The 21,506-nt window shown below is 43.8% G+C and overlaps 1 protein-coding gene across 5 annotated transcripts in view; it reads left to right on the top strand.

Annotated features, from left to right (window-relative positions):
* Positions 1 to 16,034, top strand: part of PCID2 (PCI domain containing 2) — a 31,111-nt gene extending 15,077 nt beyond the window's left edge. For 2 of the 5 annotated variants that reach the window (XM_009248805.4, XM_024230721.3), the window contains exons 7-14: positions 2,868 to 2,971; positions 8,180 to 8,255; positions 9,109 to 9,250; positions 12,387 to 12,487; positions 13,387 to 13,460; positions 13,576 to 13,701; positions 14,553 to 14,676; positions 15,356 to 16,034. In XM_009248805.4, coding sequence (XP_009247080.1) covers positions 2,868 to 2,971; positions 8,180 to 8,255; positions 9,109 to 9,250; positions 12,387 to 12,487; positions 13,387 to 13,460; positions 13,576 to 13,701; positions 14,553 to 14,676; positions 15,356 to 15,445 — 837 coding nt within the window. In that variant the 3' untranslated portion in view covers positions 15,446 to 16,034. Of the gene's footprint in view, positions 1 to 2,867; positions 2,972 to 8,179; positions 8,256 to 9,108; positions 9,251 to 12,386; positions 12,488 to 13,386; positions 13,461 to 13,575; positions 13,702 to 13,832; positions 14,328 to 14,552; positions 14,681 to 15,355 lie in introns of those variants that run through there. The other 3 variants (XM_024230722.3, XM_054529297.2, XM_054529296.2) reach the window with 3 other exon arrangements.
* Positions 16,035 to 21,506: the final 5,472 nt, after the last annotated feature.

Genomic DNA, 21,506 nt, shown 5'->3' with positions numbered 1-21,506 from the left:
TAAACAGCCCTCTTGATTCAGCAAGCAATTTAGAACGTGCTTGAAACAAATGAAAACATTTAAAGTCTTAACAAGGAAATAGGTGATATAAAGAAGAACCAAATGGAAATTTTAGAACTGAAAAGTATACTGAAGACCTCAGAGAGCTTTTATTTTTGTTATATCTATTTATATTTACTGTATTAGAAATTTTAATTAGAGAAGATTTTAAAATATTCATTTGAAAGCAACAATAATAAACTTTTTACATGTAACATAACTGACTTTTTAAATACAAAATAACTATATTTCCAAAACAAAATACTAAGAAAAGTTGTGTCACATCACTTTTGACCTCTTTGATGTCTAGTTCAGCAGAGGCAATCTGGTCCCCTCGCTTGCTTCTGCACTCACTCTGTTGTAGTACACTGTTTTGAGTAAAGTATTTCTCTGCCTGATGGTGAAAGGCTACATCACAAAGATGTAGATGGAAAAGAGAGGAATATTCTCATAGGCTTTCCAGACCATTGAGATAATTCTTTGACTCTATATACAAAAACTCCAAGAGGCAGTTTTTTTTTTAAAAGGTTAGTTACAATTGGCTTCTGAAGTGTACCAATAAACTTTTTCTACCTTTACACTGAAATCCACTGGTCTGCCTGAAGCACTGAATGGATTTCGTAATATCTTGCGTTAGTCATGTCTTAGTCCATTTGGACTGCTATAAGAAAATACTATAAACTGGGTGGCTTGTAACCAACAAGCATTTATGTCTCACAGTTCTGGAGGCAGGGAGGTCCAGATCAAGTCACCAGCAGGTTGACTGTCTGATGAAGAGGGCTGCTTCCTGGCTAATAGCATCTTCTTGCTGTGTCTGCACGTGGTAGATGGGGCAAGGGATCTCTCTTTCCCATTCATGACAGCTTCACCTTCGTGACCTCATCACCTTCCAAAGGCCTCTCTTCCAAACACCGTCACTTTGAGGGTTAGGATTTCAGCATGAGTTTTGGAGGGGACGCAAGCCTTCAGACCATAGCAGACCATTTGGAGAATATTGGCTTACTGAGCCATGCAGCACCTCCCAAGTGTTGACATACCACTGTTAAAAACCCAACCCCCAAACCCCTACCTTCCTTGACATCTCCAGGGGCCTCATCAGAAAAGCCTTGGAGTAAGGAAAAGCTGCTAAGCTCACGGTAGTTCATAGAAGTTTTCCAGAATTCTGATTTTTCTTGAAAGCACAAATGTTGTCATTGGCAACCAGTACCATCAGTTGTTTGTCTGGAAGTGACAGATTTGTTTCATTCGTTTTGGAGAATATGGTCAGCCAGATGCCCAAGCCTGGGTAGCTGTGTCTGCCTGTCAGTTTTCTGTTCCGCAAGAAGCAGCTAGTTCAGCTCACAGCTCAGACAGCTGCCCAGAGCTTTTCTGTAAACAGCCATGAGACACCTGTGTGCAACAGAAGTGCTGTATGCTTCTCATTTCATCACAAAGAATATAAAAAACATGTGTGCTCAAGGACCAAGATTTAAGAAAATTCATATTTACTGCATTATCAAGGACATTTTATTTATTTATTTAGAGATGGTCTTGCTCTGTCACCCAAGCTGAAGTGCAATGGTGCAGTCATAGCTCACTGCAGCCTTGAGTTCCTGGGCTGAAGCCTCCCACCTCAGCCTCCCGAGTAGCTGGGACTACAGGTCTATGCCATGATACCAGGCTAATTTAAAAATTTTTAATTAAGACAGAGTCTTGCCATATTGCCCAGGCTGGTCTCAACTCCTGGGCTCAAGTGATTCTCCCACCTCAGCCTTCCGAAAGTGCTGGGATTACAGGTGTGAACCACTGTGCTTGGCTCATCAAGGACATTTTTTAAAGGAAACTAATTTTACTGGTTTGTTGATTGATTGATTGATTGTAAAGTGTCTGGTGTTTAAGAACATGGTGATTACTTGTGTAGTTTGGTGCTGGTGGGAGCACTCCAGCATTTTACCTATTGCTGTTTTTGCACCATCAATGCAAATGTTAATACAGTAAAAATAAGACCATAATGGCTTAGTGTTGTTGTGAATATAGTTTGAGCTGTGGGTCATCTGCAAGCCTGTTGCAGGCCTCGGGTTTGTGGAGAACGCAAGTGACAGAAACAGATTCTTTCTTCTTTAACCAAGGCCATCCTCCCAAATGCGAGGGAAAAGTCAAACTCAGTGATGACTTTAATATTTGTTAAACGTTTTTATTTCAAGTGTTTTGACTAGCCAACTTCAGGGACTGAAGTAAGAGAGAGCTTAGTTGCTTAGTAACATATGCAGTGCAGGTTTGAAAAATTGGTGACTGACTTAACTTGAAATAATTGAAGAAAGATTTGGTTTGTGGAAGAATTGGAGTAATACAGACTTCTCAGTTTTTAAAAATATTATAGTATAGTACATGCTACCTGATTTCTCCAGAATCTTTCGGGACTTTGAGTCTTAATTGTACCCATTTTTTGCTTTAAGAAATTAATGTTTTGGCTGGGCACAATGGCTCATGCCTATAATCCCAACACTTCGGGAGGCCAGGATGGGAGGATTACTTGGACTCAGAAGTTCAGGACCAGCCAGAGCAACAAAGTGAGACCCTGTCTCTACAAAAAAAAAAGAAAAAAAATATTAAAATTAATTAAAATTAAAAAAAAAAAAAACAAAACAAAACCCAAAACTAGCCAGGCATGGTAGTACCTGGTTCCATGGTTCCAGCTCCTCAGGAAGCTGAGGTGGGAAGATCAGTGGAGCCCAGGAGGTTGATGCTGCAGTGAGGTGTGATTGTGCCACTGCACTCCAGGTTGGATGACAAGGCAAGATCTTGCCTCAGAAAAATGAAATAAAATAAATGTTTTTATATTTTATTAGGCAGATCAGCAGTTGGTAAAGAAAGGAAAAAGCAAAGTTGGGGACATGTTGGAAAAAGCAGCAGAGTTACTGATGAGCTGTTTCCGGGTCTGTGCCAGTGACACGTGAGTAAGGACTTGAGGACCGACCACCAGACGCTGTTGGTGGTGTTTTCTTGCAGCGTTCACCCTTTCTGGCCTGTGTTTATTGTTGACACATATTTCACTTCTACACGTTAAAATCCCACAACCATCATTATTTTTGCTTTAAAAAGTTGATTGTTTTGTAAAGGAAATAAGAGCTGAGGGAAAAAAAGAGTCTTCATTTGCCCACATTTGACCATGCCTGGAGCTCCTCTCTGCAGGAACCAGTTTCCGTCTAGTGCCATTTCCCTTTCCTGAGGCACTTTCTTCCGCATTTGCATTTGGTGAGGGTCTGAGGGCAGTGAATCTTTTAAGCTTTCATTTTTCTGAAACTGTCTTTATTTTTTTTAAGAAATTTTCTCTTTTTACCAGTGAAGAAGCAGCACTGATTACCTTCATTTTTTAAGGCTCCATTTGCTACATGGAGTCTCGTGGGTTGACAGTTTTTTCCTTTTGGCACTTTAAAAATGTCGTTCCATCTGGTTTCCTTTGCTTCTGATGAGTCCTTGCCATCGTTCCCTGTATAGAATGGGTCTTTTTCCTCTGGCTATGACTTTCTCTTTATCATTGGCATTCAGTAATTTGGCTCTGATGTGCATAGTTGGCTTTTTTTTTTTCTTTAATTTCTCCTGTTTAGGGTTCATTGGGCTTCCTATATTTGTAAGTTGATGTTTTAAAAAATTTAATGTTTTACATTCTTCAACTACCTTTGGCCCCATTTTTTCTCTTCTCTTTCTGGGATTTCAACTGCATGTGTGTTAAATGCATGATATTATCCCTCACAGGCCACTGTTAGTCTCTTTGTTTATTTTTTAATCTTTTTTTTTTTTTGAGACAGACTCTTGCTCTGTCGCCCAGGCTGGAGTGCAGTGGCGCCATCTCAGCTCACTGCAACCTCCGCCTCCTGGGTTCAAACCATTCTCCTCCCTCAGCCTCCTGAATAGCTGGGATTACAGGCACATGCCACCACGTCTGGCTAATTTTTGTATTTTTAGTAGAGATGGGGTTTCACCATGTTGGCCAGGCTGGTCTTGAATTTCTGACCTCAAGTGATCCACCCTCCTTGGCCTCCCAAAGTGCTGGGATTTATAGGCGTGAGCCACTGCACCTGGCCTCAATCCTTTTTTTTTTTTTTTTTTTCCTCTCCCTCATTTTAGGTAATTTGTATTGACCTGCTTACACGTTAACTGATCTTTTCTGTCATTATTTATTTTTAAATTCTCAGCTTTCCATCTGATTCTGCTTTAGGGTTTCCATTTTTTCTTCTAAAACTCACATCTCTTCACCAAGTATATAATCACATTTATTTATGAGATTTAGGAAATTTTAAAGCAAAGAAAGATTATCAAAGGTATCCATATATAAATAAACAAAAAACTATCGTTCCCAGAGAGTAGTTGTTTTAGTCCTCTTGTATTGCTATAAAGGAATACCTGAGGCTGGGGAATGTAAGAAAAGAAGGGAATACCTGAGGCTGGGGAATGTAAGAAAAGAGGGGAATACCTGAGGCTGGGGAATGTAAGAAAAGAGGGGAATGCCTGAGGCTGGAGAATGTAAGAAAAGAGGGGAATACCTGAGGCTGCGGAATGTAAGAAAAGAGGTTTATTTGGCTCACAGTTCTGCAGGTTGCACAAGAAGCATGGTGCTCATATCTGCTTCTGGTGAGGACTCAGGCTGCTTCCACTCATGCTGGAAGACAAAGAGGAGCCCACTACATGGCAAGAGAGGAGGCAGGAGATAGAAGGGGAGGCACCAGGCTCTTCCACAACCAGCTGTCTGGGAACGCTTACAGGAGCTCAGAGCGAGAACTCATTCATTATGGCAAGGACATCACCAAGCCATTCATGAGGGGTCCACCCCCATGACCTGAAAACCTCCCATTAGGCTCCTCCTCCAACAACGGGGATCAGGTTTTAACATGAGGCTGGATGTGGCCAAAAAACCACATCCAAACCATAGCAGTAGCCCAGCTTCTCTTTTCACTCACCATGTTTGTTGCCAATAAACTTGGTAGCCTCAAAAGATGGGAACTTTTCCTTTTGGGTGTCGTAGATCCCATCCATGAAACCAAAAGTAAGGGTTGAGCAGAGCAAGCTGTATGTAAAGGCCAAGGAATGAAGAAGCAGGAGTGTGGCTCACAAATCAACTTCTCTACTCCTGACGGGTGAGGGATTGAAATAGACGGTTTCTCGAATGAAGGGGTTGGACATTGAAAGCAAGGGGAAGAATATTCATGGCTTTTCTGGAAATGGACAGTGAACTTCCGGGAGCTGAAGCACTGCCATCTTTTTGTCCTTTTACGGCTTCTTCCCGTCATTGTCATGGTGATTGTCAGCCGTTGTGGCACTGGTGGGAGTGTCACTGAGCATGAAAATGAGATTGTAATGAAGTTGGAGGCCCTGCAAAGGCCAGGTGGACTTCCACTTAGCATCCTGCTGGTCTTAGCTGGTTTAACCAAGAGGGGAGCCTCTGACCTCAGGCATCCAATTGCTGAAGATAAGCAGAGTTTGAATTGTGCAGCTGTTCAGCCAAGCCTACAAGATGTATAGTGCTGTGGGGGTAACATGGCCTCCCTACCCAGCCTCACTTCAGAACTTTTTGTACCAAGGCTGGACTGTAGAAAAGTCCTTCCTATGCCATGGCACTTTCCCACTGAGGCCTCCCATGGGTGCCGTTTCCTTTGCTGGGAGGTTCTCCTCGACTTCTGGCAGTCTATACTCATTTAAAGGTTTCCGCCTTCTCTAAAGCCTCTCGCTGCTGGACTTCATGGTGGATCAGATTTCCCTTTTATAAACATTCATAGCAGACTGTACATTTCTTTCACTGTGTTTACCAAATGATTTGATGACGTTGTATTTGATTGCGAAGTGCGTAAGGGCATGGGCCTTCTCCATCACTGGCGTTCCTTGCACCACAGGAGCTCAATCAGTGTTTCTTAAATGAATACTTGAAATTTTGCTTGGTTGTGTATTCCTGCACAGCAGTGACCTTCATGGCGTTTGATGAGGCTTCTCAGATGCAACAACAAAAGCATAAGCCACCAAAGGAAAAAATAAATCGGACTTCATCAAAATTAAACACTTTAGACTTCAAAGGACATTCTCAAAAAAGTAAAAAACAACCATAAACTAGCAAATAATACATCTGATAAGGGCCTAATATCCAGAATATATAAAGAATTATTACAACTCAACAGTAAAAAGACAATCCAATTTTAAAATGGTTAAAGAATTTGAAAAATTTTCCAAACAAAATTCACAAGTGGCCAGTAAGTGCATGAAAAGATGCTCAACGTCATTAGTCACCAATGACTTAGTCAGCAATGACTAATGCATCAGTCACTTGAAATGCAAATCAGAACCTCTGAGAGCTGCCAGTCCACACCCAGTGGGATGACTGTAATCAGAAAGATGGGCAGCGCCAGTGAGGATGCAGGGAGACGAGTCTTGTACACATTGCCAGGGGAACAAAAACAGTGCAGCTGCTGTGCAGAAACGGGAAGGCAGTTCCTCAAAGTTGGACGTAGAGCTACCATGTGACGCAGCATTTCCACCCTGAGGGGACACTCAGAAGACAGAGGCAGATCCCCAGTGACATCTCTTTCCTGTTGGGGTTTGCTTTTGTCACAGTCTCCAATAGAGGTCATCGTTCCTGGTGCCAGACCAGCTACGATATTACCATACATGTAGCATTTTACGTGAATTACAGAGTACTTACGTGTTTTGTTTGGTTTTCCCATAGCTCTTTGAAGTCATAGAACAATATTATTATTTGTCTCCGTTTTCAGATGAGGAAAACGAGACCTTGAGAGACTTTTGTTTGAGGTCATGCACCTAGGGAATGATAAAAGTCATAGACCTGCTTAGAGCAGCTCACAGGCAGTTATAAAACAGGGTTTGATATTTTAAAATTGTATTTTTACATTATTTTAAGTGTTTCTATATGGACACATTTTGGTCTTTAAGAGTAATTTTATGTTCTGTGGCTTGTAAACCACCTGCTTATTTTCTGTACTGGGCACTTTTGTATTTTTGTGCCTTGACTTTGAGTGATTTTATCATTTTGTTAACACCACAGAGTGTTCTTCGTAAACCTAGATGGCGTGGCCTACTACACACCCCCACTGTGGGGCGCAGCCTGTGGGTCCTAGGCTGCGAGGAGCAAGAGCAGCCTTGTGTGGCTGCACTGAATGCTGTAGGCAACTGGAACACAGTGGGAATTATTTGTGTGTCTAAACATATCTAAACACAGAAAAGATGTAGTAAAAATACAGTGTGAGAATCTGTAGGACCCCCATCTCACATGTGGTCATCTGTAGTTGACCGAAGTGTTGTGTAACATGTGACTATTTCCAAGTTAATTGCAGACAGTGGCACACCCTCCCCTAGGTGCTTCAGTTTCTGTTTTTTCAGTCTTTTGAGGTAAAATTTGCATGCAGTGAACTACCTACAGTATTATCTGTCTGCTTGCTGCTGAGGTATAGGACACGATTGCCACCCCAGAAACTTCCCTCATCCCTCATGTGGGGCAGGCCCTTTCTGCCGTCTGGATTTGTTCCACCGTGGGTCATTTCCTGCCTGTTCGGTGACTTCATGTAAATGGATGCCCACAGTGTGTACTTTTTGTGTCTGCCTTGGTGGGACTCATCCTCTTTGTGTTTTACTCGTTTGTTTTGTTGTACTGATGAGAAGGTATTTTTCCATTTTTCTTTTCTTTTTTTGTTTTTGTTTTTTGAGACGGAGTCACGCTCTGTCACCCAGGCTGAAGTGCATTGGCCTGGGTTCGAGTGATTCTCCTGCCTCAGCCTCCTGAGTGGCTGGGATTGCAGGCACACATCACCATGCCCTATTTTTCCATTTTTCAAAAATGGTTTATAACAAATTTTACACATTGTTGCTGCAAATGAGGCAGTTTTTAGCTGGTGCCGCGGAGGGAGGATGTTACTCAAGTAGTTAATTGGGATTTTCCTGGTTTGCTTTTTCTTTTATTTTTACCCATCAGGTAAGACATCTTTTTTCATAATGTTATTTTGTTTGATGAATATGACTTGATATGAATAAGTTGATATGAATATGACTTGAGCTTTGGGACTTTACCTCAAGATATTAATTTGTTTAGGCAGTTTATTTTGTGATTTATAAATAAAATTTTGATTTCCTATGTAACTTAAAAAAAATTATTTCCCCGTAGCCGTGCTGGTATAGAGGACTCTAAGAAGTGGGGCATGCTGTTTCTGGTGAACCAGCTGTTTAAAATCTACTTCAAGGTGCGCTTCTGTTTGAATCCTTTCTGTCTTTACAATTTTCGATTCTCCTGGGCTTCCCACATATCATATATATCAGCTAGCCTCCCTGGTGTTGCTTGCAAAATGATCATAACCGTATTCCTAGTCCTAATAGCGAACATTTGTTGAATGCCTACTAGGTGCAAGGCACTATTCTGAATGCTTTACAAATGTCTTCCTGTTGACAATCAGCCCTCTGAGGTTAGCGCTCCCAGCCCCAGAGGAAACGAAGGCCCCTGTGTGTGAAGCAGCTGGCCCAGTGTGGTGGAATTGGGCTTTCAGTGCAGGCGGTTTCACTCCAGAGCCTTTTGTCTTCTGTGGTCATAATTAACTATGGAAAAGCAGGCACGTAGATGGATAGATGGATAAAGAAACCATTGCCACATAAAGTCAGTCAGGTGAAGAGCAGCCCATCACGTGTCAGCAGCTGGGACTTGTGCCTTCTGTCCAGGGCCTTCCACTCCTGTAGAGCACCCCACCTTGCTGCCGGTGCTGCACAAGCACAGACTCCTGCAGGACTGTGCCCCCTGGAACGGCTTCCCAGAGCCTCCACTAGCACTGGCTCCTGCAGGACTGTGCCCCCTGGAACGGCTTCCCAGAGCCTCCACTAGCACTGGCTCCTGTAGGGCTGTGCCCCCTGGAACGGCTTCGCAGAGCCTCCCAGGGTGAATGCCATCTATGCTGGCTGCTCTCTGTTTTGGTTTTATTATATAAATAATTTTTATGATACAATAGGTTTTGTAATTTGCATTTTAAGGAGACATGCTTAGTAATTTGTTTTGCCACCTGTTTTTGTTGTTTTTAAATATTTTAAATGGATTGTTATTCATTATAGATCAACAAACTCCATTTATGTAAACCGCTAATTAGAGCAATTGACAGCTCAAACCTGAAAGACGATTACAGCACTGCACAGAGAGTAACATACAAATACTACGTTGGACGCAAGGCCATGTTTGACAGCGACTTTAAGCAAGGTATGTTGCTAATCTTTTTTTCCCAGTATTTTAAATAAGACATTGCATTCTGAACAACTTTGAATAATAAAGATAGTTTCAGAGAACACAATTACTATATTTTATTTTTAAATATGGACCAAGTTATATATACATATTTGACACTAAAGCTGATTAAAGGGAAATGATATTGAAGATTCTTAATCCACACTGGGTCTCTGAAGTGCATGCTGGAGTCTCACAGGCATCATAGACATCCTTTTCTGAGTTCACTGAGCATGACTGTTCTCGGAATAGAATGTAAATCATTGTTTTCTTTATTTGCCTTTTGACCCTGTAATAGATGCTGGTTATGTTGACATAGGAAATGGAGATTAGGACAACATTTAGTTCAGCGACTGACTTAATGACCTACAAATCCCTCATGGAGATGACTTAGAAGCAGGGGATATGCCCTTGGACCTGGTGTCAGAGCTCACGTTTAAACAGCCTCGTGCAGTGTGTTGCTACCACAGAGCTCCTGTTTAAACAGCCTCGCACGGTGTGTCGCTACCACACCTGACATTATTGTATTAGTTTACGTTGGTAACTTTCTCAAGAACAGGAAACTAGTCTTTTCTTCTTTTTGTAATTTTTTATTGGCTGTCATGGCATCATTCTTGGTGATCTCTTCTGTTGTGCTTAAACCAGACTTTAAACTCTTCTTCAGCTGTTTGTTGAGCGCACAGTCCCAAGTACATGAAGCAACATAAACTTTAGGCAATGCAAGATAAATAATAGCCCTTTCATAAAGACGCTCTGGCTTTTTATTCTATAGGCTTGTATAGACCATTTCCTTTCACAGTTTTTACTCTGTGGGCTTGTATGGACTGACTGTTCATTTCCTTTCAGTTTTTAGTAGATCTAGGGCTTTTAAATTAAAGAAGGGCTTTTCTTATCTGTCTCTTTTTTTTTCTCTTAATATGAAGCATAAAGGTGGAGAAGCTTTTAAATTCTATCCTATTGGATTTTATTAAGGTATTGATTTTTTTTCTTCTGAGGATTCAGTAAGTGGTATTTTTGAATGCCTAACATAGCCAGAAATTATTATTAATATTGATGCGACATAGTCATAGTTTCTGACATCTTTAGAGCTAAAAAGTTTGTTTAAGTCTGTATCATCCAACCCTTTCGTTTGACTGTAAAAGAAATAGAAAGCCATTGACAGTGTGATGCTCTGAGATTACTGAGTGATTCTGTGTCCCCAAAAAGCCAGCGCTGGCCATACATCTTCTGCCTTGTAGCTTGCAGAGATTTTGTTTTCCATTTTACTGCTAGGAATTCCTAGAGCCCTAATTGTATTTAAGTGGATAAAATGTCTGCAGAGATTGTGGTGATTTTCTTTACTGTGATTTTATATTATTTATGTAAGAAAGAGAGTATTCGGAGTATCTCAGTTGTTGTATGTATACTTCCATTAATTTATTAATTTCAGAGATTTATACCCCTCTAGATATTTTTGACTGCAACCGAAATATATTATTTGATGCAAAATGACTAAGGTTCCCTCAAAGACAGCAGAAAAATCTCAGCTTACGTTAACTATTAGAAAATGCATTTTTTGGCCGGGCGCGGTGGCTCACGCCTGTAGTCCCAGCGTTTTGGGAGGCTGAGGAGGGTAGATCACAAGGTCAGGAAATCGAGAGCACGGTGAAACCCCGTCTCTACTAAAAATACCAAAAATTAGCCGGGCACGGTGGCGGGTTCCTGTAGTCCCAGCTACTCGGGAGGCTGAGGCAGGAGAATGACGCGAACCCGGGAGGCGGAGCTTGCAGTGAGCTGAGATCGCGCCACTGCACTCCGGCTTGGGCAACAGAGTGAGACTCCATCTCAAAAAAAAGAAAAAAAATGCATTTTTTGTATATCCAGGAGAATTTGAGATTACCTTGGGCAGTAGCAAAGGTATACTTTTTAGAGGCTAGTTTGCAAAAGTCAAACTGGCAGCTGGTGGGATATTGCAGACTCTCATTGAATCCTTGTTCCTTGGTCTCAGCCCCACAGAGCTCCTCGTGGGTCATGGCTTTGTGGTTTGGAAGAGACACTGGCCCCACAGCATTCACGCTCGCTGTGCAAGACTGGATGTTTTTTGTGCCAGTGTGGCCACACAGTTTAGGAGCAGAGGCAGTGTGTGGTCTCAGTGTGGGTTCCCTAGGCCTCGACCCAGACCCCAGGGCCTGCTGCTTCTGGTGACCCATTCTACATAAGGGAGGGCCTCTGCAGCTCTGAGCATCTCTGTTCTCTTATATTTGGGACTTAATATCACTGTTCAGGAAGAACTTACATAAACAGGAACATCTCACTTTCCTAATTCTTGACCCAAACTCAGCCTTAGCAAAGCCTCTTCTCTTCACCTAGGGAGAACGTGGAATCATTGTCCAGAAACCCCTGACCCTTCAGCTTTCCAGCCTCAGGACAAGGCTCAGCTCCTGCCTGCCTGTTCTGAGAGTTCCTTGTTAGCATGGGCTGAACTCTTTGCAGGCCTGTCATGTAGTTTGTAGGATTAATCTTGACGAATAGAATTACTTTTGTATTTTGAAATCTATTAAATTCAAGTCTGTTTTTTAATATTGCTCTCAGGACAAAATTAATATGTTGTGTGTTATTAACAATAAGTTAATTTTTTAAAGCATGCGGTCATTTAAAATGGAAGATATATGATCACTAATTATATGTTAAGCTGGAGGATGGTGTTTTACTAAGTTATTTTCATTGTTTAATTATGAGTGATTAAAATGTATTGTGGAGGTACATTTTTAAATATGTCTTTATATTTTTCATGAATGTAGAAATCATCTGAGCAGGGTCAAACTTTTAAAATGTTATCATAATGGCTTGCCAGATGACCTTAGGCAAATCAGAATCTCTGTGAAAGTTATTTTCTTCAGTTTTCCTCTGTGAAGTAGGACTTCCCAGGCAGTTCCCGTTGAATTTGGGGGTATGGATTTTACTTAAGGAAAGTCATTGATCACAGAAATGAAACTGGGCTGATATTTTTTGAGATAATAAAGGGAGGGGGCTTTTGTCTTTTAAATCAGGAGACAGTGGTAGAAAATGGAGCAGGAAGGGGCCTGAAGCAGGTGCGTTGGTCTCACGCGTGCTGGCTCTGCCTTCTTTGCAGCTGAGGAGTACCTGTCGTTTGCCTTTGAGCATTGTCACCGTTCTAGTCAGAAGAACAAAAGGATGATTCTGATCTATTTGCTTCCAGTAAAAATGCTATTGGTGAGTGATTGTTACTCCATGTTTATAGATCCTGGTGCTTTCACAAAGTTGACAGCTGATAGGTATTTTAAAACCTAGCAGACAGTCTGTAGTTGATCACAGCCTGAGCTGTGTATGAGCACACCCCAAAATAAAGAAGGAGCATGCATTGGGTGTGGCCCAAACCCAGAGCTTCATGCCTTACGCCTCCAGGTCCTTCTAGAAAAGCTCTCCCTGTGTCTTGTTTCCCTTAAAAGTATTTAACTCAAGAGTTTAACGTTCATGTGACAAAATAAGTACGTATCATTTGTATTCCTCCCTTAAAACCTAAGTTAAAAGCAGTGGATTCACCAAGAAAGAAAAATGTCATTTCACCCTCTCTGTGGGTATTTCATTTAGTTACTGAAATGTATTTTTGATACTTGAAATAACTGGTAAGTTAATTGACTAATGAGAAAAGCATTGCACACAGGTGGCTAAAGCTTCTGTAGCTCTGAATGGATTGTGATGGAGAAGCGCTGCTGTGGCCTTGCCCTCCTCACTTCTCACCCCATTTAACTGACAGCCAGTTTCAAATGCTTAGCTGATTCTTCTGGAAGCTACTTCTGTATGCCTACATCTCATGCTTATACTAGCATTTCTTCAGTTATCACTCTCCTGTTACAGAAATGCGAAGAAATGTGAGAAGGTCAAGATCAAGGTCACGTGTCATGGAATGACAAAAGTGTATTGTACCCAGGTGTTCTGATTTCTAGACCTGTGTTGTTTTCCTAGTGTACTATGATGTGTTTAATCCATGGACATTCTAAGAAACTCAGGCTGCAATTTTCTTAAAACTTAATTCCTTGATATGAATATTTATCAAGGACAATTTTGTCAAAAATGAAAACATTTTCATTCTGGAAAATTGACTGTCTTAGGGTCACATGCCCACCGTGGAGCTCCTGAAAAAGTATCACCTGATGCAGTTTGCAGAAGTAACCAGAGCTGTGAGGTAGAGTATGCCATCCTTCCTGTTTGGGGTTTTAAAAATGCAAGCCTGATGAGAGTTGACGTGCACACTGTGTGAGAAACTCACCCTCCTTCTGACGCGCCTCCCCCATCACCAGCGAGGGCAACCTGCTGCTGCTGCACGAGGCGCTGGCAAAGCACGAGGCCTTCTTCATTCGCTGCGGGATCTTCCTCATCCTGGAGAAGCTGAAGATCATCACCTACAGGAACCTCTTTAAGAAAGTGTAAGCGCTTCCCCGGCACGTTGGGCTCCCAGTGTGGCTCTCAGCAGAGCAGTCAGACATCCAGGGCTGTTGCAGGCTAAGAGACGAGGCCACCGTGTGGGTAGGGCCGTCATCTTCCTTCCATTGTGTAGGATAAAATGAAGCCTCCGCCCACTGCCTCCTGGGGGCCCTGCGCGGACACACGTGAGTAGCACAAGCTGTGCCTGGACTTCTGGGGGAGGTAAGCAGGTTCTATGTGAGAAGATGACTTAGAACATCAGCCCTGAGAGCCGCGGTACCACATTTCATCAGAGCACACAGGACTCGCCACTCACTCCCCTCCCTTAGTCCTGACCAAGTAGCCCTCCCAGCCACTCCCGCCTGTCACAAAGGCAGATGCAGAGATAGTCATTCCTTTCCTCACACGTCTTCTGAGGCCTCGTCCCAGCAGGAGCTCAGTTCAGTAAACTTCAGGCAAAGGCCAACTTTGTATAGAGCTGTGGGTAGCACGTCACAAACAACAGGGACCCTATTTCGCTGAGTCTGTGAGACACAGCCCATTGTCAGGTGCTTCCTGATTTCAGGGAGATTAAAATGTGAAAAAAAAACGAACCTTAATGAAATACTTAGAAAATGATTAAAATTTGTATTTGTACTAGTGACTTTTTAAAGATTGAAAAGTCAAATTAGATTTAATAGCTCTTTGAGAGTGTAGTTTAGAGTTTATCTAATAGGTGGGAATTTTTTTACTCCTTTAGAACACTGGCTTATTAAGAGGTGCCTTTTCCCTGCTGACTCACAGTGCCTTTTTTTGGCTGTGGAGTGTTGCATCCTGTCGGTAACCACAGTGCCCTTCTCCTCCCCTCTTCCAGGTATTTGTTACTGAAAACACACCAGCTCTCTCTGGATGCTTTTCTGGTTGCCCTGAAATTCATGCAGGTGGAGGACGTGGACATTGACGAAGTTCAGTGTATTCTGGCTAACTTGATATACATGGTGTGTGTCCTAGTTTTAATTTAAGCAGCTACTCACAGCAAGATTCAGCCCAGAATTTGAAGCTTCAGTGTGGTGGTGTTAAAATTGTTAAAAGGCCTTTTGCTTTTTTTTTTTGATAGAATTAATTTTAGCCCAGGAAATACCATTCACCAGGGCCTTAGGAGCATGAGGGGACAGATACTCCGTATGTTTGCATATCCTTTACTGGTGGTACATCCCTCAGTATCTGTCGATTCTCCAGCCCCCCTCGGATACCAAAATCCACAGGTGCTGCAGTCACTGATAGGACGTAGTATTTGCATAAAAGCTATGCACATCCTCCTGTATACTTTAAATTATCTCTAGGTTACTTAAAATACTCAGTGCACTGTAGATAGGTGTTATACTGTATTGTTTAGGGAATCATGGCAAGGGAAGAGCATCTGTACATGTTCATTACAGATGTGTTTTTTTTTTTCCCAAATATTTTCAGTCCACAGTTGGTTGGATTCATGGATATGAAACCCACCATGGATATAGAGGGTTGATTGTATTTATTTTTATTCATTGTCTTCCCACTGAACTGAACTGTGCCGCTCTTGGGGAAGAATGCTAATGCCAAATTAATTAGATCACCCAGCATCTTTGACATGACTCAGATCCAAAAATGTAAACGAATTCCTCCCTTTCTGTCCTGCAGGGCCACATCAAAGGCTACATATCGCATCAGCATCAGAAGCTAGTGGTCAGCAAGCAGAACCCATTTCCTCCACTGTCCACGGTGTGTTGAAAGTACATGTAGCCCTGAGGACGGGTGAGCAGTTGTTTCTTTCCATTTTGGTTGTGCTGATGAGACCGGTCCAGTACTGCGACAGGACTCCCTGAAGCCGGAACTCTTGGAGGCGCTTTTCCCAGGGATGCTGAGGCTGAGATTTTCCGCACACCCGAGTTAGTCTCCTTCATTTGTAACTAATTTCAGCCTGATGAAAACCTGGAATTCCTTTTTCACAAAACTCAGCTGGTTCTGGAGTCTTTGTGAAACTTCCTTGAAGGAGGCTTTGCGTGAAGGCAGCTCCGACTCACTTTTCCTAAGTGTGGTTCCTGAAGGCTGTCTTTGTAACTTTTTGTAGTTCTTTGTATAAAAAGGATATTCTGAATTTATGCACATGGCATGTTCTTCATTATATCTTCCAGGATACATCTATTTTTATATATTAAATTTGAATATGTTATCAAAATGCTTGGTTAACTTAAGGCATCTTTTTAAAAGCAGAATTTAATTTGATTTAAATTTTCCAGATTTTATAGCTTGCCCATATGGATGCTCCTCAATTTATGATGGGGTTACATCCCAATAAACTTATTTTATTTGCCTTTGCTTTGTTGGTGAAAAAAAAACATTTCTTTTAAAAAACCATCTTAAATTGAAAATACATCTAATACACCTGCTACTAAACATTATGGCTCACTCTAGCCTTCCTTAACATACTCAGAAGCCTCCACTTAGGCAAAATCAAACATGAAGCCGATTTTATTTTATAATAAAGCATAGATGCCGGGCACTGAGGCTCACGCCTGTAATCCCAGCACTTTGGGAGGCCAAGGCAGGCAGATCACCTGAGATTGAGAGTTGGAGCCCAGCCTGACCAACATGGAGAAACCCCATCTCTACTAAAAATACAAAATTAGCCAGGCATGGTGGTACATACCTGTAATTCCAGCTACTCAGGAGGCTGAGGCAGGAGAATCGCTTGAACCCGGGAGGCAAATGTTGCAGTGAGCCGAGATCATGCCATTGCACTCCAGCCTGGGCAACAAGAGTGAAACTCCATCTCAAAAAAACAAATAAATAAAAATAAAAGTGTAAATACCTCGTGTAGCTTACCGAGTGCTGCACTGAGAGTGGAAACCGAAGGGCTGCGTGGACGCTGAGGCATGGCTGCCCCGAGTGCATCCGTTCGGCACCACGGCGAGGTTGACAGTCGCTAAGTTGGGCCACTCACATTGGGCTGTTGGGGCTGCCTTCACAATACCACAGGCAGCTTAAGCAACAGGAATGTATTTCCTCACAGTTCTAGAGGCTGCAGTCTGACTGAGATGGGGTTGCTAGCACGGTCGGCTTCTGGGGAGGGCTCTCTTCTGAGTTGCACACTTAAGAATAAGGTGGTATTCTTGCTGTGCTAGAGATGGTACAGATAGAGATGACTCTCTCCCTCCTTTTTTGAGACAGGACCTCGCTCTGTCGCCCAGGCTGGAGTGCGTGGTACAGTCAGTGCTTACTACAGCCTTGACCTCCGAGACTCAAGTGATCTTCCCTCCTCAGCCTCCCAAGTAGCTGGGACCACAGGTGCATGCCACCACACCCAACTAATTTTTTTATTTTTTGTAGAGACAGGGTCTTGCTAGTGTTGCACAGGCTGGTCTGGAACACCTGGGCTAAAGCAATTCTCCCGCCTCAGCCTCCCAACGTGCTGGGATGACAGGCATGTGCTACCACACCTGGCTCTCTTCCCCTTATAAGGCCACAGTTCTGTCGGGTTAGGACCTCACCCTTATGACCACATTTAGCCTTAGTTACCTCCTGAAGACCTTACCTCCAGATACAGTCACATTGGGGCTAGGACTTCCATGGAAATTTGGGGGACACAGTTTAGTCCCCAGCACTGCTATTTTTCAGAGTATGCATATTTCCCCGTTTATAAAAAATTTACTAAAGAAGAACACAAACTATAAGAGCTCATCTCTGCAAAGTTACTGCATTTGAAAGCTGCTTGTGCTATTCTACAAAGTGTGAATCCCTCTTTCTCTCTCTCGGGGCCGCGCAGCACAGGACTCACTTTGTGTGCCTCCTTCCTCAGGTTCCCCTGGATACAGGAACTGCCCCAGGGCTTCAGCAGCACTCCTTAGCTCGCTCCTACATCTTCAGGTCTGCAGTTTCTTCGGGGCTGGGCGGGGAAGTTTGCGGGCTCTTCTGGGGCCCAAATGGGCCCCTTTGAAGGTGACTCATTCCCGTGTATCGGCCCGGGCTCTCACCTGGGGCTCAGCAGGGCTGTGGGTGGGCTCCCCTGTTTCTCTCCACACGTAGGGAGCTGGATTCTGGGAGCGCAGATCCCAGTAGAGCCAGGGAAGCCAGATCTCTTTTATGCCCTGCTCTCCTAAGTCACACCCGGATTCCAGCCGTGGACTGCCACACGTACACACGAGAGATGAATGCACGAGGGCAAGCGCCTGTGCCTGTGGAGTTCATGCCAAGGATCCTCTTGACCTACGTAGCTGCTCCCCACCAGCAGCAAGGTCCTCAGCGCTGGCAGTCGTGACAAGTGCCTCCTATGTCCTGTGGGGCAGACACGGAGCAAACTCATGTCGGCGGAGGCTTTGGGTGCTGCATCTGTTTTCTAGCTACCCATGTGTCCAGTGGGGCCCCATTCTCTTGCAGTGTTGGATACGGAAATCTGATCTTCCCTGCTCCTCAGCATGGGCCTTGAACATCCTTCAACTTTTGATTTAAATGATTTTCTTACAGTAATTTGAATATTGGAATTTCTACCAGCATACCTGAATTTCATTCTGGATGTAATAGTGGTAGAAAGCTCAGGTTTGTCAACATTTCTGGGTAACGTATTGAACCGTCCATAGTGACACCTAAAATCAAGGATTTTAAGGTAATTGGATGGTTATTCTTAGCAATGAAAGAAACAACCTCAGGGTCGGTGTCCTTACGTTTACCTCTTGGTGTTCAGGCCTCTGTCAGTTCGTTCTCACACTGCTATAAAGAACTGCCCGAGACTGGGTAATTTGTAAGGGAAAGAGGTTTAATGGACTCACAGTTCCACATGACTCGGGGGGCCTCAGGAAACTTACAATCATGGTGGAAGGGGAAGTGAGCATGAGAAAAACTGCCACTTTTAAAACCATCAGCTCTCGTTAGACGCCCTCACTATCACGAGAACAGCATGGGGGAAACCACCTCCGTGATCCAATCACTTCTCCACACGTGGGGATTACAATTCTAGATGGAATTTGGGTGGAGACGCGGAGTCAAGGCCTGTGTCCAGCACGGCAGCATTCAAGTTCACGGGCGTACACATGGGCATGTATCAGTGTGTTTGCATGAATTCAAATATTGGACTTAATCTCTGCCTAAGTGTAAACTAGTTTGGCCCTTTTAAAACATCATCACAGGCTGGACGTGGTGGCTCACATTTATGATCCCAGCACTTTGGGAGGCTGAGGCCAGTAGATTGCTTGAGCCCTGGAGTTCGAGACCAGCCTGGGCAATATGGCAAAATCCATCTCTGCAGAAAATACAAAAATTAGCTGGGCATGGTGGTCCACACCTGTAGTCAGGAGGCTGAGGTGGGAGGGTCAATTGAGCCCAGGAAGCCGAGCCCACAATGAGCTAGCATCGTGCCCTGCACTCCAGCCTTGGGCGACAGACAGAGACCCTGTCTCAAAAAACAAGAAAAACAGTCATCATAGCTAGCTTCCCTTTTCTTGAGTTTTATTGTTTTGTTAGATTTGTTTATGGTGTGGTTTCTAAGCATGTCATTAAATGCCAGTAGAGTAGTTAATTTCATTTCGAAGGCCCCTCATGTCTCTGCTGACAATCTGGGCCTGTAGCTTTCTCTGATCCCGATTTCACAGATTTCACCATTATGCAGGGAGGGTCTTCATATGCTTTGCCTCTGCCCAGCTGTGTTTGAAATAGGTTTTTTTTTTTTTTTTTTGAGACGGAGTCGCTCTGTTGCCCAGGCTGGAGTGCAGTGGCATGATCTCAGTTTACTGCAACCTCTGCCTCCCGGGTTCAAGTGATTCTCCTGCCTCAGCCTCCTGAGTAGCTGGGATTACAGGCGCGAGCCACCACACTTGGCAAAGATTTTTTTTTTTTTTGTATTTTTAGTAGAGATGGAGTGTCACCATGTTGGTCAGGCTGGTCTAGAACTCTTGACCTCGTAATCTGCCCACCTCAGCCTCCCAAAGTGCTGGGATTACAGGCGTGAGCTACTGCGCCTGGCCTGGAATAGTTTTCAAGCAGGGCTTCCACTCTAGTAAATCCAAATTTGTAATAGAAGTACCAGAAGCAAGGTTGCAGACATTTCTGCAGCATTATGTACAGAAAGCCTGCCATGTTCATTAGCTGATTTTAAAATCATTAGTAGGTATTTATAGCAGTGACTTACTTACCTTATTGTAGTTTGAGAATAATACAACCCAACTTCACTAAGACTTTAAAATTCACCCTAGTGAATTTTAAACTGCCCTCCCCATTAATTTGCCTTAAATTACAGTGTTGCTTTTTGCCAAGGACCTTTCAGAGAAATGGGCCATTTCATCTACAGGTTGGAGAAAAGAAGTTTAATTCTGGGGTTAAAGCGTAAATGAAAGAGAGTGTGCTGAAGAACAGTAAGGCTTAAAAACCCAAGTTATGTGTAAATTGTTTTCAACTCAAGAAAATATTTGTGCACCTACATTTTTAATTCCTCTCTCTGCTCTTCAACAATGCTCTGCTCTGTGTCACTCAAGGACACTGGTGGAGAAGCAGCTGTGCCCCTTCCTTAACTAAGTCAGAGTTAAAATGTGAACATTTACACCATTTCTGTCCATTTCAGTGTAAATTCAGACCCTGCTAGGAGCTCCAGTCTCCAAGGAAGTTTCACTGGGGGCTGGACTGCAGCTCTGTCTTTGGTACTTGTGTTGCAGCTGCAGCCTTCATAACAGCAGGTGTTCACTGTGATTCAGCACGTGCTGTCCTGGTCTGTTCTACAAAATACCATGGACTGGGTGATAACAGAAACTCATTTCTCACAGATCTGGGGGCTGGGAAGTTCAAGATCTGGGTGCCGGCAGATTTGGTATCTGCTAAGGGCTCTCTGTCTCCAGGGTAGCACCTCGCTGCAGTGTCCTCGCATGGGAGAAGAGATGGAAGGGGCTGGCGGAGCCCTCATGGCCTAGTCACCTCCCAAGGGCCCCACCTCCCCATATCATCATCTTGGCGTAAGTTCCAATTTCGGAGTTTTGAAGGGACACACACTCCAGCCACAACAGTGCTGGGCGTTGCCCTAGCTGCCCATCAGCCCATTGGCGAGGTGCTGGAACTCCACCCTGGGCGACCCTGAGGCATGAAGAGGTGGAGCAGTTGTCCAAGAGCCACCTGGTGGATGAGCAGAGAGCTGGGTCTCAGTGCTCAGCCCTGACCTGGGGCCCCAGAACCTTCCGTGGGAACCCTCCCAGAGAAGGGCGGGTGCACAACCCCGTGAGATGCCGGTCTGCCTCCTCAGCCTCTCTCGTGCTCTCTGGCCCTTTCCTCTAATGCTGCCTCTCTGGGGTACCCACAGGGTTGTTCTCCTCCATTGCCAACCTGCTTCTAGTGGCTGCTTCTGCACTGAGCCGTGGTCCTCAATCACAGTGGCGACTGGTGAACCAACAGAGGACAGAGGAGGCCACTTTCTGCTGTAACCGGAGATTGCTGTCGCTTCTGCACCAGAACACACTCACCTGTGTGCAGGCTGGGGTGGCTGTTCCCTGAGCACAGGGAACACTGGACTTGGAGAAGGAAAGGATTTCTGGAAACCAGGCTGTTTTATGACTGACAGATTATCTTACTTTATTATTTAATGTATCTCATGTTTTCTTTTAAGGTCTCTGTTGAGATAAAGAGTTCCAGGGAAAGAAAGGTCACAGTGCTTGGTAAATGACCCAGCAAGCGTCGACTCTGCTGCTGCGTGGGCTGAGCGGGTGGTCCGGGGCTGTGATGGCCTCTCAGTGTGTGATGAAGTTTCAGCGTCCTCCATGGTGGCAGTGCCAGCTTGGAATCCCGCTTCCGGTTGTGTTGTTCTTTCTGGCTAGCTGAG

The sequence above is a fragment of the Pongo abelii genome, chromosome 14, assembly GCF_028885655.2.
Source record: "Pongo abelii isolate AG06213 chromosome 14, NHGRI_mPonAbe1-v2.0_pri, whole genome shotgun sequence".
NCBI classification, from domain to species: domain Eukaryota; kingdom Metazoa; phylum Chordata; class Mammalia; order Primates; family Hominidae; genus Pongo; species Pongo abelii.
The sequence above is the reverse complement of the archived record's forward strand: the minus strand, read 5'-3'. Positions and strand labels throughout refer to the sequence as shown.